Here is a 19,794-nt window from a genome sequence, read left to right on the forward strand (position 1 = left end):
TCCATATTCGATGCGCACGTAATAATGCACAGATGCACATCATGCAAAATCTGTGTGAGACCTCTAAACAGTTTCGAATATCGCTAGAAGATGAGAGATAAACAGTCGGAGAAAGTAACTTTAGCTAATTCTATTTTTAATGCCTACGTGTAACGTCATTCAGTGTCAAAAAAAGAATGTTTATGTAGTATCAGAGATCTTTCTCTCGAGCACCCTTCAGTTAATCGAGAGGAATTCGTACTTCCCACAATTAGATGTTCTTGTAAAAGAAAGATCCACAGGTGGGATTGTTAAAAGTTCATGGAATCTTTAAAACTATTATATTCGTTGAATTTGAAACATTTAAGATCACATTATAAAAAAGTAAATTTATTTATTGAGGAATTCATTAAATTTTAAACATTTCAGAGTTACATTATATAAAAAACGTATATGAATCTATTGCGCATGCACAAATCGCATTAATATTTACCATCGTGCAGGAAAATCTTAATGGTTACCACTACAGAGCACACTTTCCTGTAGACTTTCCTTCCGTATTTATGTAGCAACAATTATGTGATCCAAGCGATGAAGAAAGGGAAGATTAATTTCATTAGTATTCACAAGGACGTCGCCTTGCAAATTAGGTTAGAATAATAAACCTCTTGAATTTAAATGCGCTTCCACTGCCTCCATCACAATAATGCAGAAAAGTAATGTTTTAAACGTCATTTACAGCATCAGAACAATACATCAGGAACAACTACTTTTCCGGTGAAGAAGTTCTTGATCTAACCAGGAAGCTTCAACGGGTAGAATTAAAACGATTACTCGGTTTCGGTTCCCTGTGTATTAACAGTTTCTGCGGGCGATTCTGCTGGTGGCTTGTGCAATCAATCAACTAACTAGTTGCATTCACATGTAGTGGTTTGTCATATTTGTAACACCGTGCGTCAACTATTGTACGGGCACCGTTGATTACGTTACTTCTCTGTTTTCTGTCTTTACCCAACGATTTTATACTTCTACCAATTCTTTTAAATTACATTTATAAAAAGAATTCTGATATTTACTTAAGAGGTTAAATTCCTCATCAAAATTCCTTCGTACAAAAATCATAGCAATCTATTATCGGCGACAAAATTTCCTTTGGTTAGCAATAATTAAAGTTTAGCATTTATTATTATTACAAGTTTTCAACCAATTGTCAGTGTAGTGCTTTAAATTGATTTGTTGATTTACATGGAAATTAATCTTGATCGGGCTAGAAAGATATTAGAGAAGTTGTCTAGTTTTTAATGGATACAATGACAAAACCAAAATAGGAAGGAACGAATAACTTGAATACGAGGGAGAAGTCGGCAGTGATCTCAGATTAATTTGCAGAACGTGTGAAGAACGACGGTAAAATGTCTGTGAGAATGAAAGTAATACTCTCCTCTGCCTATTTAGATATGTCTCATTAATAAGACGCATCTAATATAAGTTTGTAAGTACTTTTGTAGAAGACTAAATTGGCTTCCGACAAAGCAGTTGCATCACATCAGACTTTATTTCACGATTTCTATATTGATAAGGCGAGCCACAGTGGTCAAACCAGCTATTTTAGCTAAATAAGTAGATTCTTAAGTGGTCATCAACGAGGAAAAGATATTCACGATGGCACCTCTTCCGGTTTACCATTTTCAACGAGGCTAATAACACTCTTTCCCGCTAATGATAGTCTTAAACGTAATTGCTATGAAAATCATTATGTCAATGAATTTTTATAGTAACATATTGCAAAAGTAAATGTTTTTGTATTATACTTATTTTATGTTACATTATCTATTGACATAAATATTTTCGTCACTTTTTAACATGCATAAAACGATACGATTAGAAGAAGACAGCGAAAACTTTTGTTCCTTTGGAGGCGTGTCTGTGGAAATATACGATACCAATCCGTTCCACGCCATTCGTCTGCGAGGATAAACTAACAGATCATTAAAATTCGCCGAAAATACACGACTGATGCTGTTTCGTGTTTTCGAGAATTCGATCGAACTGTTGATATAGCCTCTTTACAAGTTTGTCAAAGTTTACAAATCCTGTTCCTAATATTCCATGTTTAGCACTGGATTTAGGATTAAAAATTAATTTAAAAGTCATTAAGAAACTCTTGATTCATTTGGTATTCTTTACCTATTATGAAATATTTGTATTTGATCAACTGATATCTGTATCCTATTAATGAATATTTAAAATGATTTACATTTCAAAAGCAATGAATCGCAAATGTCTAAATATAAAAATGAAACAATATCTTAATTGGATTTTAATATTCAGAACATCGATAGTGTTTCATCAATGTTAAAAGGTATTTTATTAGAATTGTTAGAAAGTTATGTTTGTAATATGTTATATAATTGTTGCAAATCCTTGAGAATTCAATGGCCGAAAACGCGTTAGAAACTCATGATACTGTTTTGCATGCAACAAATACGATATGTATAAGTAGCACGTACTGTGATTTTAGATTTGTTCGAATACACAAGCGGCCACGTGAGCTGCAAAACGATTACGTTAAACTGTTAACATTTTCACTCTGGTTTTCCTCAATTTCGATCTTTATTATTGGTGATTAGAGTAAGTGTCGCGAGCGAGACTTCCAGACCCTTGACTTGAAAATTTTTATTTAAATTCGAATATAAATTTGAATTTAAATTTAAATTTAAAAATTTGAATTTGAATTTAGACATTTTTATTTAAAATTAAAGACTCAAGTTTGAATTTTTCTGTTTAAGGAAGTAACTGCACTCTTCTGAATATATGTTTACAGGATATATTACGAAAAACTTTTATCATGAAGTAGATAAATAAATTCTGCAGGTTTGTTTCAAAAACCAAAGAGAAGACAAATGTTTGACATATCTAGTTGCCTACAATGAAAAAGGCGGATTTTCTACCGACCATTTTGTCAAATACGTAAGTGAAATACTCTTTAAAGTGTGTAATGAAGAATCCATGTACGAACTGCATTCCGAACGTGAGTAAAAGTTCAACCGAGAAGTACGACCGCAAATCTGATGTCTCTCTTAATGTACCACGAACTTTTTCATTTTTTCAATTTTAATACTTCAGTAGTCATAAAGATATTTTTTTTTTAAATAATTAAATAAGGCCTAAAGAATAAGTATATGTAAATATTTAAATTAAGTAATATATTTCTGTAATATTATTACTAAAATAATATTTAATGCAATTTCAAAATCCAAAATGGATGAACCAAAGATGTGTTAAACATGAAAATGGAGAATAATTCAAAGCACTGGATCTCTTATAATCAATAGAATAACTATAAACATCTTCATATACCGTGTGACTATACAATTAATATTCCTTCTGCATATTTCTTCTGCATATACATACAATATCATCAGCTACCCTTGTTCTCACCCTTAATTCGCTTCTGAAAGAATCGACATTTACGCTACGAGACCGTTGTTCAGGAAAACATAGAATTCTCGTCAATCGACACTCGTCCCTCATTATCGCCTTTTTCTTCGCTATCTCAATCGTCACATCCTGCTGCCTATTATTCCCATTATCTTTATTACTTGAACTTATCCAAACGGAACGTTCACGGTTTGAGTAATCTTTGTAATTGCATACTCAGCGTCGATATGTAATTGATTTTATCATTGATTCCGTATTATCGGACACTCAAAATGGCCAACAAGAAGGTTGTAAAACAGATACTACAAGATGTATAAAAATTAGACTCTTAATTTCCTACATTCTTTTTTACCACTCAGAAGTAAAAATCAAATAAAAATTCTCTTTTTTGTAGAATTGAAAATATACAAACGCCTATAAACGATCAAATAAACGCTTCAATGAAAGAAAACTTCCAGCGCCTCTTCAAGATATGGGGGAAATATTTCTCTCTGTGTATCGCTTTTCAAAGGTATGGTAATTATTATTTTAATAGTTTCATGACTTTAACTTGAAAAAACGTAAGCAAGAAAAATTTTTATGAATAAAATTTCGTTAAACACATCATTTTTTCACTTTCTTCTTATTCCTTTCTTAATTCTTGGTAGAACTTTCACGATATAATGGGTAATACTAGTGGTTACGCAAGCTGCCGATTTTTTGTTCAACGTCGACATAGAGCCCGGACGAAATTGTTTGCTTCTTCCTGAAGAGAATCCGGAAGAGACTTATATAAGGATAATTATTTTCAATTTGGAAGCGAAGCCACAACCATGATTTGCATAATACGCGTACATCCTCTTTATTGGAAGTACTGTTTGTCCATTATTTATCACGTATTATTATTGATTCATAGTTTATTGCTTTATTCTGATTTTTAGATGATAAATTGGGTAAAGATTTAATAAAATTAAATAGTATGAGGTTGGTGTTTTAAAAGTAGGAGGAAAGAATGACCATGGTTGTTTTGTAACATTACAAAGAATTTTCAGATAATAGTATGTACATTAAATGAAAATTCATAGAACTTATTTATAAATATTTTCAGTAAGACTATGCGCTGCGTCAGTGCATTTTATCATACTTGTCATCTCATAGCTGTGAGTTGAGGAATAGAGTGGTATTGATGAGGTACAAGCTAATCATCCTATTTGACCACAATAATGATTATACACAAAAGTAGTATTCCATAAAAACGTAATATTTTATTTAAATAAATTAAATCAATCTTTTATTGACTAATAATACACCGATACAATATACTATTTCATTTAAGACACTCAACTCAACAATTTAATATAAAGATATCTTTTCCATACCAGATAATTCTCACAAACACAATTTTTTTTAGATCTTACAAGAGATTTCTTATTTCCAATTAAAAGAAATTTCAAGTTAACGATCAATCAATCCGTATTTAAAAATCTGAAATCAACGAACTCTACGAAATCCAATTCGATTGTGACTATTATGAGATTAATTATTTTCTCGTTGACAATTCAATCAAATGCCATCGAAGTGTCAAGAAGTTCGAGTGCTGCGATAAAGAGTGTTGCTGATTATTTTCTCTTTAATAGAAGCGATCATAACGAGCAAGATTAACGATAATCGATCGCTTGGCTGTTGCCCTGAACAAATTCGAGTAAATTGATGTTTAAAACGCCGGAGAAATGCTCCCTATCGATCGCGTACGCACTTTGAAAGTGAAAAATAGTTACGAGGGGAAAGTGACAACGTCATCAGTCGAGCATTCGTCGTTGAGGTGCGATTAAGAAAAAAATATTTCTCAATGCTAGCTTCAAGGATAGTCGAACGAAACACAATGAATAGAAATGTACCTTTCCTCTTTTCCTCTTTTTTGTATGTTTAGTTATCCACTGGACTTCTTAATATACTTTAACGATCTTGGAAGACTTATTGTCTTTAACCCCTTCATGACGAAGAAATTCAGTAATTATCTATCAAAGAAAAACAAAGAGTCAGAAATAAGGCAAATCTATTTTAGGCATATATCTATATATAGTAGGTATATACCTAGAAACATTTATTTATAATTACAACACCATAAAATTTAAAAAAATCAAGGAAAGCTACCAAAATTGGAGCAAAGAAAGACTGACGATGCGTAAAATTTCAGAGTGAACACCCATCCGATTAAGCTGCTACGATTAACGAAATACGAAAAGAGATTGTATTCCGAAACGGTTCAACGTTCGATTCGTGACTAGGATTTCTATAACGACTAACGACGAAACGATCCGACGTGCCTCACTTCTTCAACTTCGTAACACAGCAAATTGCGTAACACGTACACACGTGTCGTCCGTGTCGTAAAATAGTAACTACATATATGTATGTCTGAAAACCCTTGCATTCCAATAGAATCCACAAGATGCCAGGTAAATATCTAACAATAAATCAAATAATAACAAGAAACGAAAAAGAAAAAGTAGAAGAAAATCTCAATTATAATGAATAAGAAAAACAAGTATATTTGCAATATCCTCGACTACAATTTTCCATGTTACATGTACATCGAGGACACAGAAAATGGTAATGGTATCCGGGAAATTTTGCGAAATTTTGCATAGAACCTGCAATTGTGGATCTCTTTCTACGAATCGACTGGTCAACCGCGATTTCTCTTTTTAAGAGGGATCAAGGATAACCGAAGGCAACAATCATCAATAGGAAATAGTAACCACGTGTGTGTTTAATGTTTTACGGTAGCTATTCCCATCTTATCATTTTGTTTCTTTATTCTTAGAAATAAGGTTCGTTCAACCAAACTGTGTACATTAATCTCTGTTTATTCTACAAACTATTCACTGTCTTATTCACTTACTTGCATATAGGTACCTATAGGTACGTATAGGTACAGATTTATGTCCGCTTGTCCATATTCTCTAAAGTATCTTTTTTCTTTTTATTCACTCTTCAATCCTTTGTAGATATTGAAGATACTTTAATACAGCGTACATATTATAAATACACATATTGAAAACTGAAGAATTAAATATTAGAGGAAAAAAAAATTGGTTTCTACGAAAAAAAATTTTGTTGGTGCTATTTGAACCAGAGATCTTCAGACATTTCTATATATCATCACTGATCAGAATTCTTCCATTTCCGAGCAGTTCGTATTGTTTTACACTTGAAAGTACTATTCACTAATTAAACATCATTCTCAAATTTTCTAACAACTTCATCGTCTTTCTCCATTCTTCTTCGGATTCTGTATTATCTTTCCTACGTTATGCAAATGAGATCAGTCTCGACAACAAAGGCGAATGAAAACCTGCGACCCGAGCACGGAAAGAATAAGAAAAGAATGTTTTGAAGGAGGGAAAACGGAAATGAAATTTCACCGTTGTGCGGCAGAGATGAATGTGTTAATTGGTTAACAAACTAATGTTTGTGTGGATGACTGTGACTTTTGCTTGTAGCCTTAAGAAATTTCGACTCACGAGAAAGATTGTTGAGATAATGATAGAGTGAAAACATGCATTTCGCAATAATAGAGTTTGAAGAAATTCTTAGGAAAAGTCTTAATAGTGGTATGATAATATAATATATATTGATATGAATAGTAGACTGAATAATAATATAATAATAACATAATGTATTTAATAAAATAATCATATGACTAAATCAATAATGAAGGTAACAAGGCTCATCGTAGATAAACGCGTATAAAAGTGGATCCAAAATGCTAGTTGGAAAAATTTTAAGAATTCCATCGTATTTATGCCGGAAACATTTTCCCAGGAAGAAAGAAATTTCATAAATAATACAATTTATGATAGGTAATGAATCATCCGATAGCTCAAATCGATAAATGCGTGTTTTTATGAGATTTCGTATCTATGTCCACATTCTAGAGCGTTGACACAGAAATCAGCCGCAGTTCCTGTTCCATACATCTCTAACACATAGATACAAGTATTACGAGTTACATCAATGATATCGAAACCAAGAAACTAGCGAGTTCTTCAGGTTTCTTTCTTAAATTCTCCGCAAACTTGACCTTCGACGGGATGGCTTGATTTCACAATAATTATTTATATAGCTATAGTTGATCTACCAATCATAATGATCAATTGTCTCGCCCATACAAAATAGAAAATCGCTAATTTATCGTTTTGATTGATTAAAGATATCGAAAAGAAATAAAAAGTAAATTATAATTCGTTCAACTAATAAGATTGATCGATTCTTTTATGAAGAAATTAGTCAGTTAAAATTAAAATGTTTAACATAAAAAAAGTATAAGACGACGTTCCAGAAAATGTCAAGGAAAAATATATAGATGTTAAACAGGAGTTAAAAAATTACTTAAAATTACTTTAACAGAAGTTAAAAAAGTCAGAAAACCGTAAAACCTGTTGCACAGAACTGGTACACACGGAATAACTGTTATTTACATTTCGTTCGTGAAAGCGGTACTCGTCCCTATTTTCCTCTTTTTTTTTATTATCATTATTTTTAAATATTTCTGGAAACCAGCTTGATGTCCCGAATAGCAGTTGGAGAGTCGCGTACAATTCGACAGAATCGACTAACGGGAAACAAAATAACAACATGTAAGGCAAGGTATTTATACGCTTGTAACTTGCTGATGAGCTTAGTGCGATCACCTGAGGAGGATGGTAATCATTTGCAAAATCCTTCGAGTGAAAGGAATTAATAAGATATCATTAATAGGAAATCAGCCGTTCGATTGCAGCAGATTGGGTCACCGAAAATGTGGAAACCTTAAACAGCGGGATTAATCGGTCCCTCTATATCTAATCAATCGCTCGCTAATGGTAGATAAGACCATCCTGTCGAGATTCGTGGTGTAAACGTTCAGTCTTTAATTGTCTGTTATTCAAGCAACAATGATGAAGTTTTCGGCACTCCTGCTTGTAACACTGTTCTTCGCTTCCGAAGCCCTTGGTAAGTATAATCTGGATAAGTATAATATAGGTACTATATCTAAGTATTGTATGTATATATTATTATATATATTATATATAATAATGTATAACATGTACATATAATAGTAATATAATAGCAATATATAATAGTACCTATACTGTAAATATGCTTCAAGATATAGTAGGATGTTGTTATGTATTAAGATATGATGCTAATAAAATATGATATTTAAGTATAAGTATGTATATCCTATTTATTAGATTTCTACAACAACATCATTTTCTATTTTAAATTCCTGTTTTATGAAATTATCATTTTCAAACTAGATCTTTCCAGTCTAATTGAGATACTTTATTTCAAATATTTTTTCAAACAACTAAACACTAATGTTCTACGAGATATCATTTACTCGTTTATGCATAAAAAAGAAAAAGTTCTGTCAATAGTTATGCAAAAGTGACCAAATCGTTTACTCTGCAGAAGAATATTCCTGTTTGTACTGTCATATCCTAAAGCTCAGCAAATATACGTAGACATCCAAGTTAAAATCTGCATAGTTTAAGCTACTCGTCTTTACACTTCCTTGCACCATATTCTTCAGTCGTTGTAATGCAGGTCAGATATCCTTCAACAAAGAAGAAAGAAAAATAAATAAATAAGAAAAGAATTAACGTTATATTCACGCTATTCTGTGATGTCGCATTTCTTTTTGAAGTAATGCAACTATGATCACTTCTAGTAATTTTAGTAGCGTCAACATATTAACACCATCTATTCTTCGTTTACTCCGACTAGAAATTACGAAATCTTTAAAACTCTTATGCAAATACACCAAAGATCACGCTTCTAATCAAACAACGCTTTTACTTGACAGCAAAAAAAGGATTTGGTCCTGGAGAACAAGAATGGGGATACGTGAAAGTACGACCGACATCGCATATGTTCTGGTGGCTTTATTATACCACCGCGAATGTGTCATCCTACTATGAGAAACCGTTGATCATCTGGTTGCAAGGTGGACCCGGGGCATCCTCCACATCCTATGGTAACTTTGAGGAACTTGGACCTTTGGACGTCAACTTGAAGCCGAGGAATTTCACTTGGGTAGGATAAAAAAGTCAACAGATGACTTAAACATGAGTTAAATCTTATCGATTTGGTCGATCTTTCTTTCTTGTTTTATCGTGTTCCATCTAAACAAGCCTCGATATCGGTGTTAACTTGAAATTCGTCAAATAAAATTAGATCATTGGTAAAGTAAATAGATGTCCGGTTTCATAATCTAGTCGTGGTTAAAAAGAAATTAATCTTCTTCGATACAATACTCTCACGGTTTGAACAGTTTTAATGTAACATTAAAACTAGAGATTGATATGTTATATAAGTATATATATACTTCCTTTATAAATCAATATTTCCATAGACAAACCATAGAATTTTTTATAAAAGTCTATTGAAGATTATTATTAATATTACATTTAGTATTTTCATTACGTACATGGAAAGTTAGTCAAAAAAAAGTCGTTAATAAAAATATCTCTGAAATAATTTCTTGAAGCTTTAAGAGTAATTAAGTAGATACAAATATCATAAGTAAATATTGAAACATTCACAGGTGAGAGATTACAACGTTCTCTTCATCGACAACCCAGTCGGCACGGGCTTCAGTTATACCACTACGCTAGGAGGATATACGACAACGAATGCAGAGATCGCACACGATCTCTTGGAATGTATGAAAGGTTTCTTGAAACAGCTACCGGAATTCGCTGATGTGCCCACATATATCACCACTGAGTCTTATGGAGGAAAAATGGGTGCAGAATTTGCTCTTTCATGGTACAAGGTAAGGTAATATACTTTAATTAAATTATTTTATTTAATGTCCGACTTTTGCATGTATGTTCCTTTTACCATTGCTTCATCTTTCTTTTTAAAATTACAGGCACAACAACAAGAAAAAATTAAGAGTAGCTTGAAGGGTGTAGCCCTTGGTGACGCCTGGATCTCCCCCATTGATTCCGTGATGACTTGGGCGCCCTTTTTACTCGCCACAGTACGACAAACCTTCTTTAATATTATCAGTTATATTTTCAGTTTTTACATCATCTATACACTATCCATTTTTTATATTAATTGACAAAATATTTTTGTAGGGTATGGTAGACACTGACGGCTATGAGAAGATCAACAAAGCAGCTCTACGAACAAAAGAGGCTGTAGATAGCAAAAGATGGACAAACGCAACCAAGCTGTGGAGCTATACCGAAGGAGTGATTGGTGAAGTTACTAATAATATCGATTTCTATAACATTCTAACGAAAATAGAACCTGATAGCAATCAACTCTCCCTTATGCAAAGGCTTGTATCAGAACCAACATTTGCTCAAGGTAAAAATATAATTTATTATTTAATATAATTGTCAATGATCCATACATAACGATATAATACAATAATATTAATATTAATTGATTATACAGGACGATAATTTTTAAGAATTATTTGATCATTTTAGAATATTCCGTCTTCAGCCAGGAATCCTTAAGCAAGCTGATGAACGGCCCTGTAAAAGAAAGCCTTAATCTACCTTCTAATCATGGCACCCAATCCAGTCTGGTGTTCAGCAAATTAAGAGAAGATTTCATGAAGCCTGTTATCCATATAGGTGCTGTTTAATAGATAATAGAAGCATTAAGAATATGTAGCGGCACATAAGCTAGAGGACAATTCGAACCGTCAAAACCGTTGACGGTTGCACATAGCGGCGACATTGTTTTGCCCGGAGTTTATTATTACATTATGCATGTCCTAACGATGTTGATACTCCGAGGCAAAACAACAACATGATTCACCATTCTCTACAAATAATAGAGAATCTTAATCAAATAATATCGAATTTGTTTTTCTAGTGGAAAGTTTGTTGAACGAAACTAAACTAAAGGTTGTGGTAATCAGTGGTCATATGGACCTCATCGTTGACACTCCAGGTATCTTCATTTCTAAAATAATCACCTTAACATCTCTTCAATTCCTTGATTTAATAGTAGAATAATGAAAAAAGAAAGAATACTGCAAAATTATGAAAAACATTTCATGTGAAAACTATTTATAAAAAATGTAATATACATTTCTGCGCAATCGTTTTGCATCACTTTCAAAGAACTATAATCTTTGCGATAACTACATAAAGTATAATATTGATACAACGATGCAGGCACTCTACGCTGGGTTGAAAAGATGCAGTGGAAGGACGCTAATTCCTGGCACAGGTCCGACAGAGCTCCCTTGGTAGTAGACAATATCATCGAAGGCTATGTGAAGTCTTATGGCAATTTCTCTATGTACTGGGTCAACAGAGCCGGACACATGGTAAATAAGAAATCTAACCATTCAGGTTGTTTCATAACTTGTCACTCGTACCCTCTGTTTATCATTGAAGTTAGTCCCACATGTTATGAAACATCCTTTATAACTGATTATTCTATATAAATATAATTATTTCATATAAAGATGTTATATGAAAATTATTTCGTCATGCAGGTACCAAAGGATAATCCAGCAGCAATGGCATGGATATTAAAGGAGTTTACAAAATAACAAGCAAATCATTTGAAGAGGCTGATTGCATGAAATGGAACCCAACATTGAATGAATGAAAATTAGGACGAACTAAATAAATTAAGAAAGCTACAGAAATTCGTTTTGCACCGTATCATACCTAATAAATTTCAAATTCACGACATTCGCTATGTTAATTACAAACAAACCACTTAAAAAATTCGATTACCAGATTCTTCGATCGCGTTGTTCGTTTTCAAGGTCTGATATAACCACAGCAAAATAGTGATGCTCGTTATTTCCAAGAAAATTCACCACCACGACTGTTCGTTTATTTTTTGCGATTTAGCCGGGGCCCTGAGGCGAAATGGTTTACCGGAACGACGTGGTTCTGGCTCGCGCTGTGAATTTTCCCACACTCGTAAAACGTCGCAGAAGCAACAATCCGAAACTGGCTAAGCCGCAGACGCCCGCCGATTTTGTCAATAAGGAACGATTGTTTAGATTCGAGCGGATACTGGGCAGTAAAACGAAACGATCCGCAAACAAGACCGCCTGCGCTTGCGGGGCAGTATCGCCGATAAAGAGGAAAGGCTTCTGCGGTTGCCCGATCCTGTAAATAAAACATAGGAAAAAATCTTTCTTCCCATCCCAATCACCGAAAAACGCTCATAGGAATTTTTATATCTTTACATCCTTCTTAAAATTTATATAAAAAGAAATTCTTTAAAAGTTTCTTTTAATGGCAGTTGAAATTCCTATACTCCTATCTAAAATTATATATGGTTTAGAAAAATTTGCTATAACTGGAAAAATAACTACTCAATATTTTGATGTAAAATTTGAATGAGTAGGTAATAAGTCTTGACTTTAAATGAAATTAGTTAAAAGTCTTTTACAGGAATTTTATATATTATAGTAGTATATTTCATCTACTACTATATCAATATAAAAATAATAAAAAAAAAAATTAAAAATATTCCGATAAAACTAGAAACTACAAATATAAAAAAGTATAATAGTATTGAATAAAAAATAGAAATGTACTTTCTTTCAGACGAAAATTATTTTTACCATCTGCCGCAGCTTTTGTAAATGTTTTTCTTTACTTATACCATCGGGATGATTTAAGGAACGGAAAACAGGGGCGCAGGATTAACACCACGAAGACAATTCTGGTTGTTTTCGAAGAACATACCGAGGATGCCCGGGATACGAGACCAAGGTACTTTGGAGCTTTGAATACGCTAATCCGCCGGTTCCTTCCGCCGTCAGATCCACGGTGATTTGTTTCTTAATATTTCAAGATGGAACGAAGCTCGAAGGACGGCACCAGAAACGGCGAACAAACAAATAACGACGTTTCTTCCCTCAATCTCTTCATCTTCGGTTACGGCCGTAGCTGTAGCTTGGCCTCTTCAAAAACACGATTGAAAGAAATATTTTTAAGTTACTGGATCGTTAAAAATTACCGGCAGAATGTTATTTCATGTGATGATATTTTTTTAGATAATCTTCAGGAATCAAGGTTTCATAAAATTTGGAAAAATATTTGAACATAATAAAAGTAGAAGTATTTATAATAGAAGATCTTGATATTGATTTGTTTTAGTAACAACAGCATGCTGACAACTAATGATCGCTAAGAATGAGATAATAAAAGCATTAAGAAGAATGTGGAAACAAACCTAGTAAAAGCAAGTCAAAGATAAGTGAAGAACATATCTTCGTTTAATACCTGCATTGATAAAAGTTAACGCTTAATTATTGATAACGCTTTGTCTCAATTGTAAAATAGATCTATAAGAGTAGAATAGAAAAACATAGATAGCTTCTGTTTAAAGGATATTTAATTTGACCGATTATAGGTAATATAATTATATAACATGATTGTAAATAATACAATTTATAATACAATTTTATCTTAAACGAAAATTTGATAAACCTGAAACATGTAGATCTAAATTATTCATGATACAATTTTAGCTTTCACATACAACTTTTATAGATCTAGAATTTACTAAGATAAATTCTTAATAAGATAGATTTTAATAAGATTATATGCGTATAATCTGGATTTCATTGATACAAAATTTATACCTAACTCACTTACAAATTTTCCAAATTTATAGTAATTAGTAGTTAGCAGTTAGTAGTTAAGACATACGATAGTTGCAATATTAATTATAACGTTACTTTCTAGTCCAGCAGAAAGTGAATCGCGAAACTTCATTGGAAAAGGGGTGACTTGACGGTTTTCCCCCTAGTCAAAGTCACCGTGGCCTGCTAACGTGGAAGAGAGGGTGGCAAGCACAGAAGAGGAAGACAAGAGCGGTTCCAAGAAGCGGCACGGTTTCGGTATAATTACCGCAACTTTGTTTACATATCGGCTCGTTTACTGCCGGCGTGGGTGTTGGGACAGCATATGTGTAAATAGCAATAAAACATGTACCCACGGGTCTCAGATAGGTAACGCGACGCCTCCCTCGCATTGAAAACGCGCGAACGACGTACCTCCAGGAAGCCACGATGGGCGGAGCTGGTCCATCCTCTGAATCTCCGAGTCAAATTAAACACCCTTCGTTAGAGAATTGGTCTAACCAGCCGCAAATCGTAGTCAGTCATCGACGTATACGAACTCGGACCAGTTCGAGGCGGTTCAGTGTTTCCAATCTTAAAAGCATTATACAACGTTTAACACCTAGAAGAACCAGTCGTGTCATTTTAACAAAGCAAGTTAAGCAATCAGCAAAAGTAATTATTTTTATTAAGAAGTACAATTGAGCATATCAGTGGAAAAATGACACAAGTGTGTCTCTCTTTTAATTAGGTAGATGATATAAGAAAATTTAGTATTATTTCTTTACATATGTAAATTTAAGTTTATTAATATTGTGGACGGAAGACGTAAATCGACCTCTTTCGTTTACTTTGCGTTGGACGTCTTCAGTTTGGCCAATTTGTTTACCTTCTGATATTCTGCGGAAACCGAAATTACATACATGCGATTATATACCACCCACAATGTGTTACGGAATTAACTTCATTAATTTTTTGAAAATATTGTCATTGTACTGTTATTGTACTACTTTCCTCCCTGGACGGTTCAATTATTCATAAATTTTCTTCTTGGTGTTGAACAATTGAATTATAATTTCTAGTGTTGGATTACAATATTAGATCATAGAACTAATTGTGAATGATTGTGAAGTGCTCTCTAGGTGATTGTTCAATCTGAAAGAATGCATGGTTCGACTGTAGAGGTACTTGAGGATTTTCTTGGATCTTGTTGGTCCTTGAAAACAAAAGAAGTGGACACAGAGAACAAAGTGCTTGCGATTTAGGCTATTTACTTGTGAAATTGCATCTGTGTGAATCACAGTCTTGAAACGACTTTTGAAAATTTGAACAATGGCACTGGTAATGACGATGAAAACGAAGATCGACGAGGATAACGCGTAAGAACATGAAGAGAGGAAGGAGATAGTGAAATTGTATGAAACTACAAAGATTTCAATTTTATAATAGGCTTCTAAAAAAATCCAATACTCCAAATAATAAAGAATTCAGTTTCAATCCTAAAAATCCAAATAATAATAAAAATTCTAATTTCGGTCCCTCATAACTTGAAGAAATATCGATAACAATATAAGAAAGTGCACGAACATCAAATGTTTTGATCATTCCATCTTCTAATGGAGCCAAACAGCTACCAAAACCACCCCTGCTCCTTGTCGAAGATCTACAACTGCGATCTACGCAGAAGTTACGAATTTTGGAGCACAGAAGAAACATTTCCAACAATGTGTCCTCTACCAAGCTGCTATAACTTAGTCCCGGATGTGTTGACCACGAGGAGCGTGCCTCTTTCGTGGGACCTTCCTCTACTAAGATACAAACCACAGCCACGCTATGAGAAACCACCATACTCATACATCGCTTTAATAGCCATGGCAATCAATTCTTCGCCTAAACAGAGACTCACCCTTTCAGGGATCTACAGATTCATTATGGATAGGTTTCCTTATTACAGAGAAAATCGTCAAGGATGGCAAAACAGTATAAGGCATAATCTGAGTTTAAACGATTGCTTTGTGAAGATACCAAGGGATAAAGTGATTGGAAACGATAATGGGGAAGATCAAGCTGGTAAAGGAAGCTACTGGACTTTAGATCCTTCTGCAAGCGAGATGTTCGAGCATGGTAATTATAGAAGAAGAAGGATGAGGAGGCAACGAGGATTGATGCAGGATAAACAGGAACAGCATCACACGGTGGTCTCGGTATGCAAAATCAAATTGAGTTGTATCTTTAAAAAATTTTATTTTACTATTTCTTTTGTCTTTTTCACTCCTTTCTTCCATTTTTCTTTGTTTCTTCTTTTTTAGTTTTCGAATTTGGTTTGAGAGCTTCTTAAAGTGCCTTCTTAAAAAGAAACTGGGTCTACTTGATCCAAGTGTTGGAATAATTTTTAGATGATGTGGAAGATGATTATATTTTTTTGTAAATTTATACCTTGTTATTTTAGGTTTCGCCGGAAATCATATCCAATTTGACACGCAAGGAAAAAGATGAACAGAGATGTGAAACAATTGAGAAAAACGCTGAACAAGCTCAAGGACATTGTGTAAAGTCGATGATGTTTACGATCGAGAATATCTTGCGAAAATCCACAAACGAATCTCCTATTTAAATGTGTAGGAACTATGCATTTTTAATATCAAAATAATCAATTGTAAAATAAATAAATAATTGATTTGATATCGTTATTGTATACTTCTTCGATATACTGAATTAAGGTTATTGAAAATTCTTGAATACAATATAAAATAAATGCTGTTTATTACAAAAATGTGCTTATTTTTCTAATTATATATCGCACGTTGCGTATAAAGATTAAAAGTATTATTTAACAATTAATCTAAAATATGATACATTATATACAAAATTATAGTGTGTGTACAAGGAAGACTTGTTGTATATAAGAATTGTGCTATCTTTCAGCAATTAAATGATTTTTTAAGTTGAATAATTTTGTAACTTCTAGAATGTAGTCTTTAAAGCATAACAGCAAACGAGAAATAACAAATCTATAACAATCCTTTTATAAAATATATGGTATATGGAGATTATACCTAATGAAATTAAATAATATTTAGTACATGTGTATAGTACATATCAATAAACTAAAAAGAGCTATTTTTTCTTTTTTTATCTTAAGTAGTAGAAAGCTCATCTACGTCTGACCCAAGAATATATAATATTATATTAGAATTTCTTATAATATAGTAAACCTACTTTAAATATTATTGTCTCATAGAGACATAGAATGTATTTTAAAAATGCATTAAATTCTATTGTATCTTTATCTTGATAATTTCAGCTTCTCCCTTATCAACTTCTTATCACCAATAAACAATGATTTCAGGCATTTGAATTTTTTCTCATTAGTTCTAAATCAGAATCCATCATATCCTTTACAAGACCCTAAAATAATACTTCTTAATACTATATTTATATTTATATATTATTATATATTATTATATATAAATATAAATATTTACTATATTTATGGTTATATTTATATTTATTATAAATATTAGTATCAAGTTTTTTAATAATTAAATACCTCAAACGTAACAGTAGGTTTCCAGCCAATTTTTTCCTTCGCTTTATTAGCATCACCCAAAAGTACATCCTGTACAAGCAAATATTTATAATTAATCTATAATGTTACAACACTGTGTAGTTACTGTTACATGTAATTAATACTTACGACTTCCGTTGGACGGAAATATTTAGGATTCACTTTAACCAATACTTGTCCTGTTTGTGCATCCTGTCCTATTTCGTTTACACCTTCACCTTCCCACTTAATAGTACGACCTACATATAGAAATGCTGCCTCCACAAATTCTCTAACACTATGCGTTTCTCCTGTTGCTATAACATAATCATCCGGAATTGGCTGTTGCAACATCAACCACATTGCCTGTAAAGTATACAGATTTTAAGAAACTTTCTAAATATTTCCAGTATTATAAAGAATAATATATGTTTCTCTTACTTCAACATAATCTTTTGCATGTCCCCAATCTCGTTTAGCATCTAAATTTCCTAGTTCAAGAACATCTTGTAAACCTAACTGTATCTTCGCTATAGATCTAGTTACTTTTCTTGTAACAAAATTCTCTCCTCTACGAGGACTTTCATGATTAAATAATATACCATTACATGCAAACATATTATATGCTTCTCTATAGTTTACCACAATCCAGAAGCTATATAATTTTGCGCAAGCTGAAATTTTTAATATTCAAATTAATGTTATTTTAAAATATATAAAATTAAACATAAGATAATATTTATATGTAATCACCATACGGTGAACGAGGGTAAAATGGAGTTTTTTCATTTTGTGGTACTTGAGTTACTCTGCCATAAAGTTCAGATGTTGACGCATGGTAAAATTTTACAGATTTTTCAAGGCCACAAGTACGTATTGCATCTAATAATCTAACTGTTCCTACTGCATCTACTTCAGCAGTATATTCACTTACTTCAAAACTTACCTATGAAAACATAATAATACATTGCCAAATAAACTCATAAATAATCATAAAATATAGTTTTAAAAATAGATGTGTACCATGACATGACTTTGAGCAGCAAGATTATAAATCTCTGTTGGTTGCACAGAACTAATCACTTTAACTAAACTACTGGAATCTGTCATATCACCATAATGAAGCTTCATTCTGCCTTGGCGGTGGCATTTTGGATCTGCATAAAGATGTTGAATTCGGGCAGTATTAAAAGAACTAGCTCTCCTAATTATACCATGTACATCGTATCCTTTTTCTAATAAGAATTCAGCTAAATAGGAACCATCCTAGAAAGAAAACATAGTAATATAACAAATTGAAATAATATAATTCCCAAACAGAATACAAAAAATTAACACGTATCTATGAAAAATAGTGTTTTATCATAATGAAATTTCAAGATGTTTTACGGAACACGTGTAATAGATACATAAATATTTTCTATGGAAAGTTCTAAATACAGTCTGGAGCCACTATATATCAACAAAGTATGAAATGGCAACCTTACTTGTCCGGTAATACCAGTAATTAATGCGACGCGTCTTCTGCCGTCAGTTGCCATCTCGATGCACTATTAAAAACTTGTCTTGTTCTTCTGCAATATCGTTCAATTTTGCCAACCTGTCCGGAAGTTATCAATACTGATAAGATAATTTGTTGCGTTCATTCATGTGCAATGCATTCGGATGCTAGCTATAAACCTCACATTATAGATATCTACAGCAATACGGTTAATAGAATAGGTACGATAACCAATAGAAACTCAACACTCTGTTCGAAATTTTGAGTTTATACAAGTGGAGAGAAGAAAAAGAATAATATTTAATTTAGAATTAATAGAATTGTATTATTTGATTTAACAATTGCATATCCCTCATTTACTCCAAATTAAACTATATTACTTTGCAGATGTTATAAATAATAATGAGACTATACTATATGCGAGAAAAATCTATTTTACTAACGAATATTCAATGTTCCTACCTAATTCTTTTTAATATCCAACTAAGAACAGTATTTATTTGAATGTTTCATTATTTAATAGAAAATGATAACAGCTACGAATCTTTTGAACAGCTCAACACGTATAATACTAGAATTGCGCGCCTAGACAGTTGTCAAACATAGTGGGGATAAAAGTGGCCAATTAACAAGCTAATAATATAATCTAAAAGCATTAGAAGTTATACAATATATAAGGCGTAAGTGTGTATATGTGTGTTTTAAAGTTCTTTTGAAAGTACCCGTAAT

At 32.6% G+C, this 19,794-nt stretch overlaps 3 protein-coding genes and 1 long non-coding RNA gene across 15 annotated transcripts; 3 read left to right on the forward strand and 1 right to left on the reverse strand.

Annotated features, from left to right (window-relative positions):
* Window positions 1-150: 150 nt before the first annotated feature.
* Window positions 151-4,599, forward strand: LOC138178959 (uncharacterized). Of its 7 annotated transcripts, none has more exons than XR_011172885.1 (9): window positions 151-281; window positions 409-629; window positions 721-1,471; window positions 1,560-1,769; window positions 1,865-2,341; window positions 2,804-3,731; window positions 3,815-3,931; window positions 4,068-4,270; window positions 4,341-4,599. It is a non-coding gene; the product is annotated as an uncharacterized LOC138178959 (long non-coding RNA). The 7 variants fall into 7 exon arrangements; XR_011172886.1 differs by having other exon boundaries at window positions 2,804-3,707; XR_011172877.1 differs by having other exon boundaries at window positions 2,804-3,931; window positions 4,341-4,457; window positions 4,558-4,590.
* A 3,225-nt stretch (window positions 4,600-7,824) lies between these two features.
* LOC138178856 (retinoid-inducible serine carboxypeptidase) lies at window positions 7,825-12,076 on the forward strand. 2 transcript variants are annotated; one of them, XM_069111160.1, is made up of 10 exons: window positions 7,966-8,108; window positions 8,186-8,397; window positions 9,254-9,483; window positions 9,995-10,225; window positions 10,325-10,435; window positions 10,536-10,770; window positions 10,896-11,045; window positions 11,290-11,367; window positions 11,595-11,749; window positions 11,921-12,076. In XM_069111160.1, the coding sequence occupies exons 2-10, from the start codon at window positions 8,340-8,342 to the stop codon at window positions 11,975-11,977; spliced, it is 1,305 nt and encodes a 434-aa protein (XP_068967261.1). In that variant the 5' UTR covers window positions 7,966-8,108; window positions 8,186-8,339; the 3' UTR covers window positions 11,978-12,076. The 2 variants fall into 2 exon arrangements, with proteins under 2 accessions (XP_068967254.1, XP_068967261.1); XM_069111153.1 differs by having other exon boundaries at window positions 7,825-8,397.
* Window positions 12,077-14,015: 1,939 nt separating this feature from the next.
* Gmd (GDP-mannose 4,6 dehydratase) lies at window positions 14,016-19,660 on the reverse strand. 5 transcript variants are annotated; one of them, XR_011172854.1, is made up of 8 exons: window positions 19,052-19,452; window positions 18,588-18,830; window positions 18,318-18,510; window positions 18,006-18,238; window positions 17,715-17,930; window positions 17,568-17,636; window positions 17,237-17,425; window positions 16,609-17,073 (listed from the first exon to the last, which is right to left on the reverse strand). XR_011172854.1 is itself a non-coding variant. In XM_069111180.1 (8 exons), exons 2-8 carry the CDS (start codon window positions 19,103-19,105, stop codon window positions 17,363-17,365), a joined length of 1,071 nt encoding a protein of 356 aa, XP_068967281.1. In that variant the 5' UTR covers window positions 19,106-19,260; window positions 19,528-19,660; the 3' UTR covers window positions 16,609-17,362. The 5 variants fall into 5 exon arrangements, 4 of the variants coding, with proteins under 4 accessions (XP_068967303.1, XP_068967313.1, XP_068967281.1 ...); XM_069111180.1 differs by adding an exon at window positions 19,528-19,660 and having other exon boundaries at window positions 16,609-17,425; window positions 19,052-19,260; XM_069111188.1 differs by adding an exon at window positions 19,528-19,634 and having other exon boundaries at window positions 16,609-17,425; window positions 19,052-19,236.
* Window positions 14,642-16,631, forward strand: LOC138178923 (forkhead box protein I1). Its single transcript, XM_069111271.1, has 3 exons — window positions 14,642-14,768; window positions 15,150-16,221; window positions 16,467-16,631. Exons 2-3 carry the CDS (start codon window positions 15,634-15,636, stop codon window positions 16,629-16,631), a joined length of 753 nt encoding a protein of 250 aa, XP_068967372.1. The 5' UTR covers window positions 14,642-14,768; window positions 15,150-15,633.
* Window positions 19,661-19,794: the final 134 nt, after the last annotated feature.

The sequence above is a fragment of the Bombus flavifrons genome, chromosome 1 (assembly GCF_040668555.2).
Source record: "Bombus flavifrons isolate JBK064 chromosome 1, iyBomFlav1_principal, whole genome shotgun sequence".
Taxonomy (NCBI): domain Eukaryota; kingdom Metazoa; phylum Arthropoda; class Insecta; order Hymenoptera; family Apidae; genus Bombus; species Bombus flavifrons.

Coding starts and splice junctions, on each gene's coding strand:
- LOC138178856 (XM_069111153.1), top strand. CDS start 8,340: ATGATGAAGTTTTCGGCACTCCTGCTTGTAACACTGTTCTTCGCTTCC. Junction 8,398..9,253: donor CTTCGCTTCCGAAGCCCTTG/GTAAGTATAATC, acceptor TTTACTTGACAG/CAAAAAAAGGATTTGGTCCT. Junction 10,226..10,324: donor TTGCTCTTTCATGGTACAAG/GTAAGGTAATAT, acceptor TTAAAATTACAG/GCACAACAACAAGAAAAAAT.
- LOC138178923 (XM_069111271.1), top strand. CDS start 15,634: ATGGAGCCAAACAGCTACCAAAACCACCCCTGCTCCTTGTCGAAGATC. Junction 16,222..16,466: donor AGCATCACACGGTGGTCTCG/GTATGCAAAATC, acceptor TTGTTATTTTAG/GTTTCGCCGGAAATCATATC.
- Gmd (XM_069111180.1), bottom strand. CDS start 19,105: ATGGCAACTGACGGCAGAAGACGCGTCGCATTAATTACTGGTATTACC. Junction 18,831..19,051: donor TTACTGGTATTACCGGACAA/GTAAGGTTGCCA, acceptor TTTTCTTTCTAG/GATGGTTCCTATTTAGCTGA. Junction 18,239..18,317: donor TTACCCTCGTTCACCGTATG/GTGATTACATAT, acceptor TAAAAATTTCAG/CTTGCGCAAAATTATATAGC.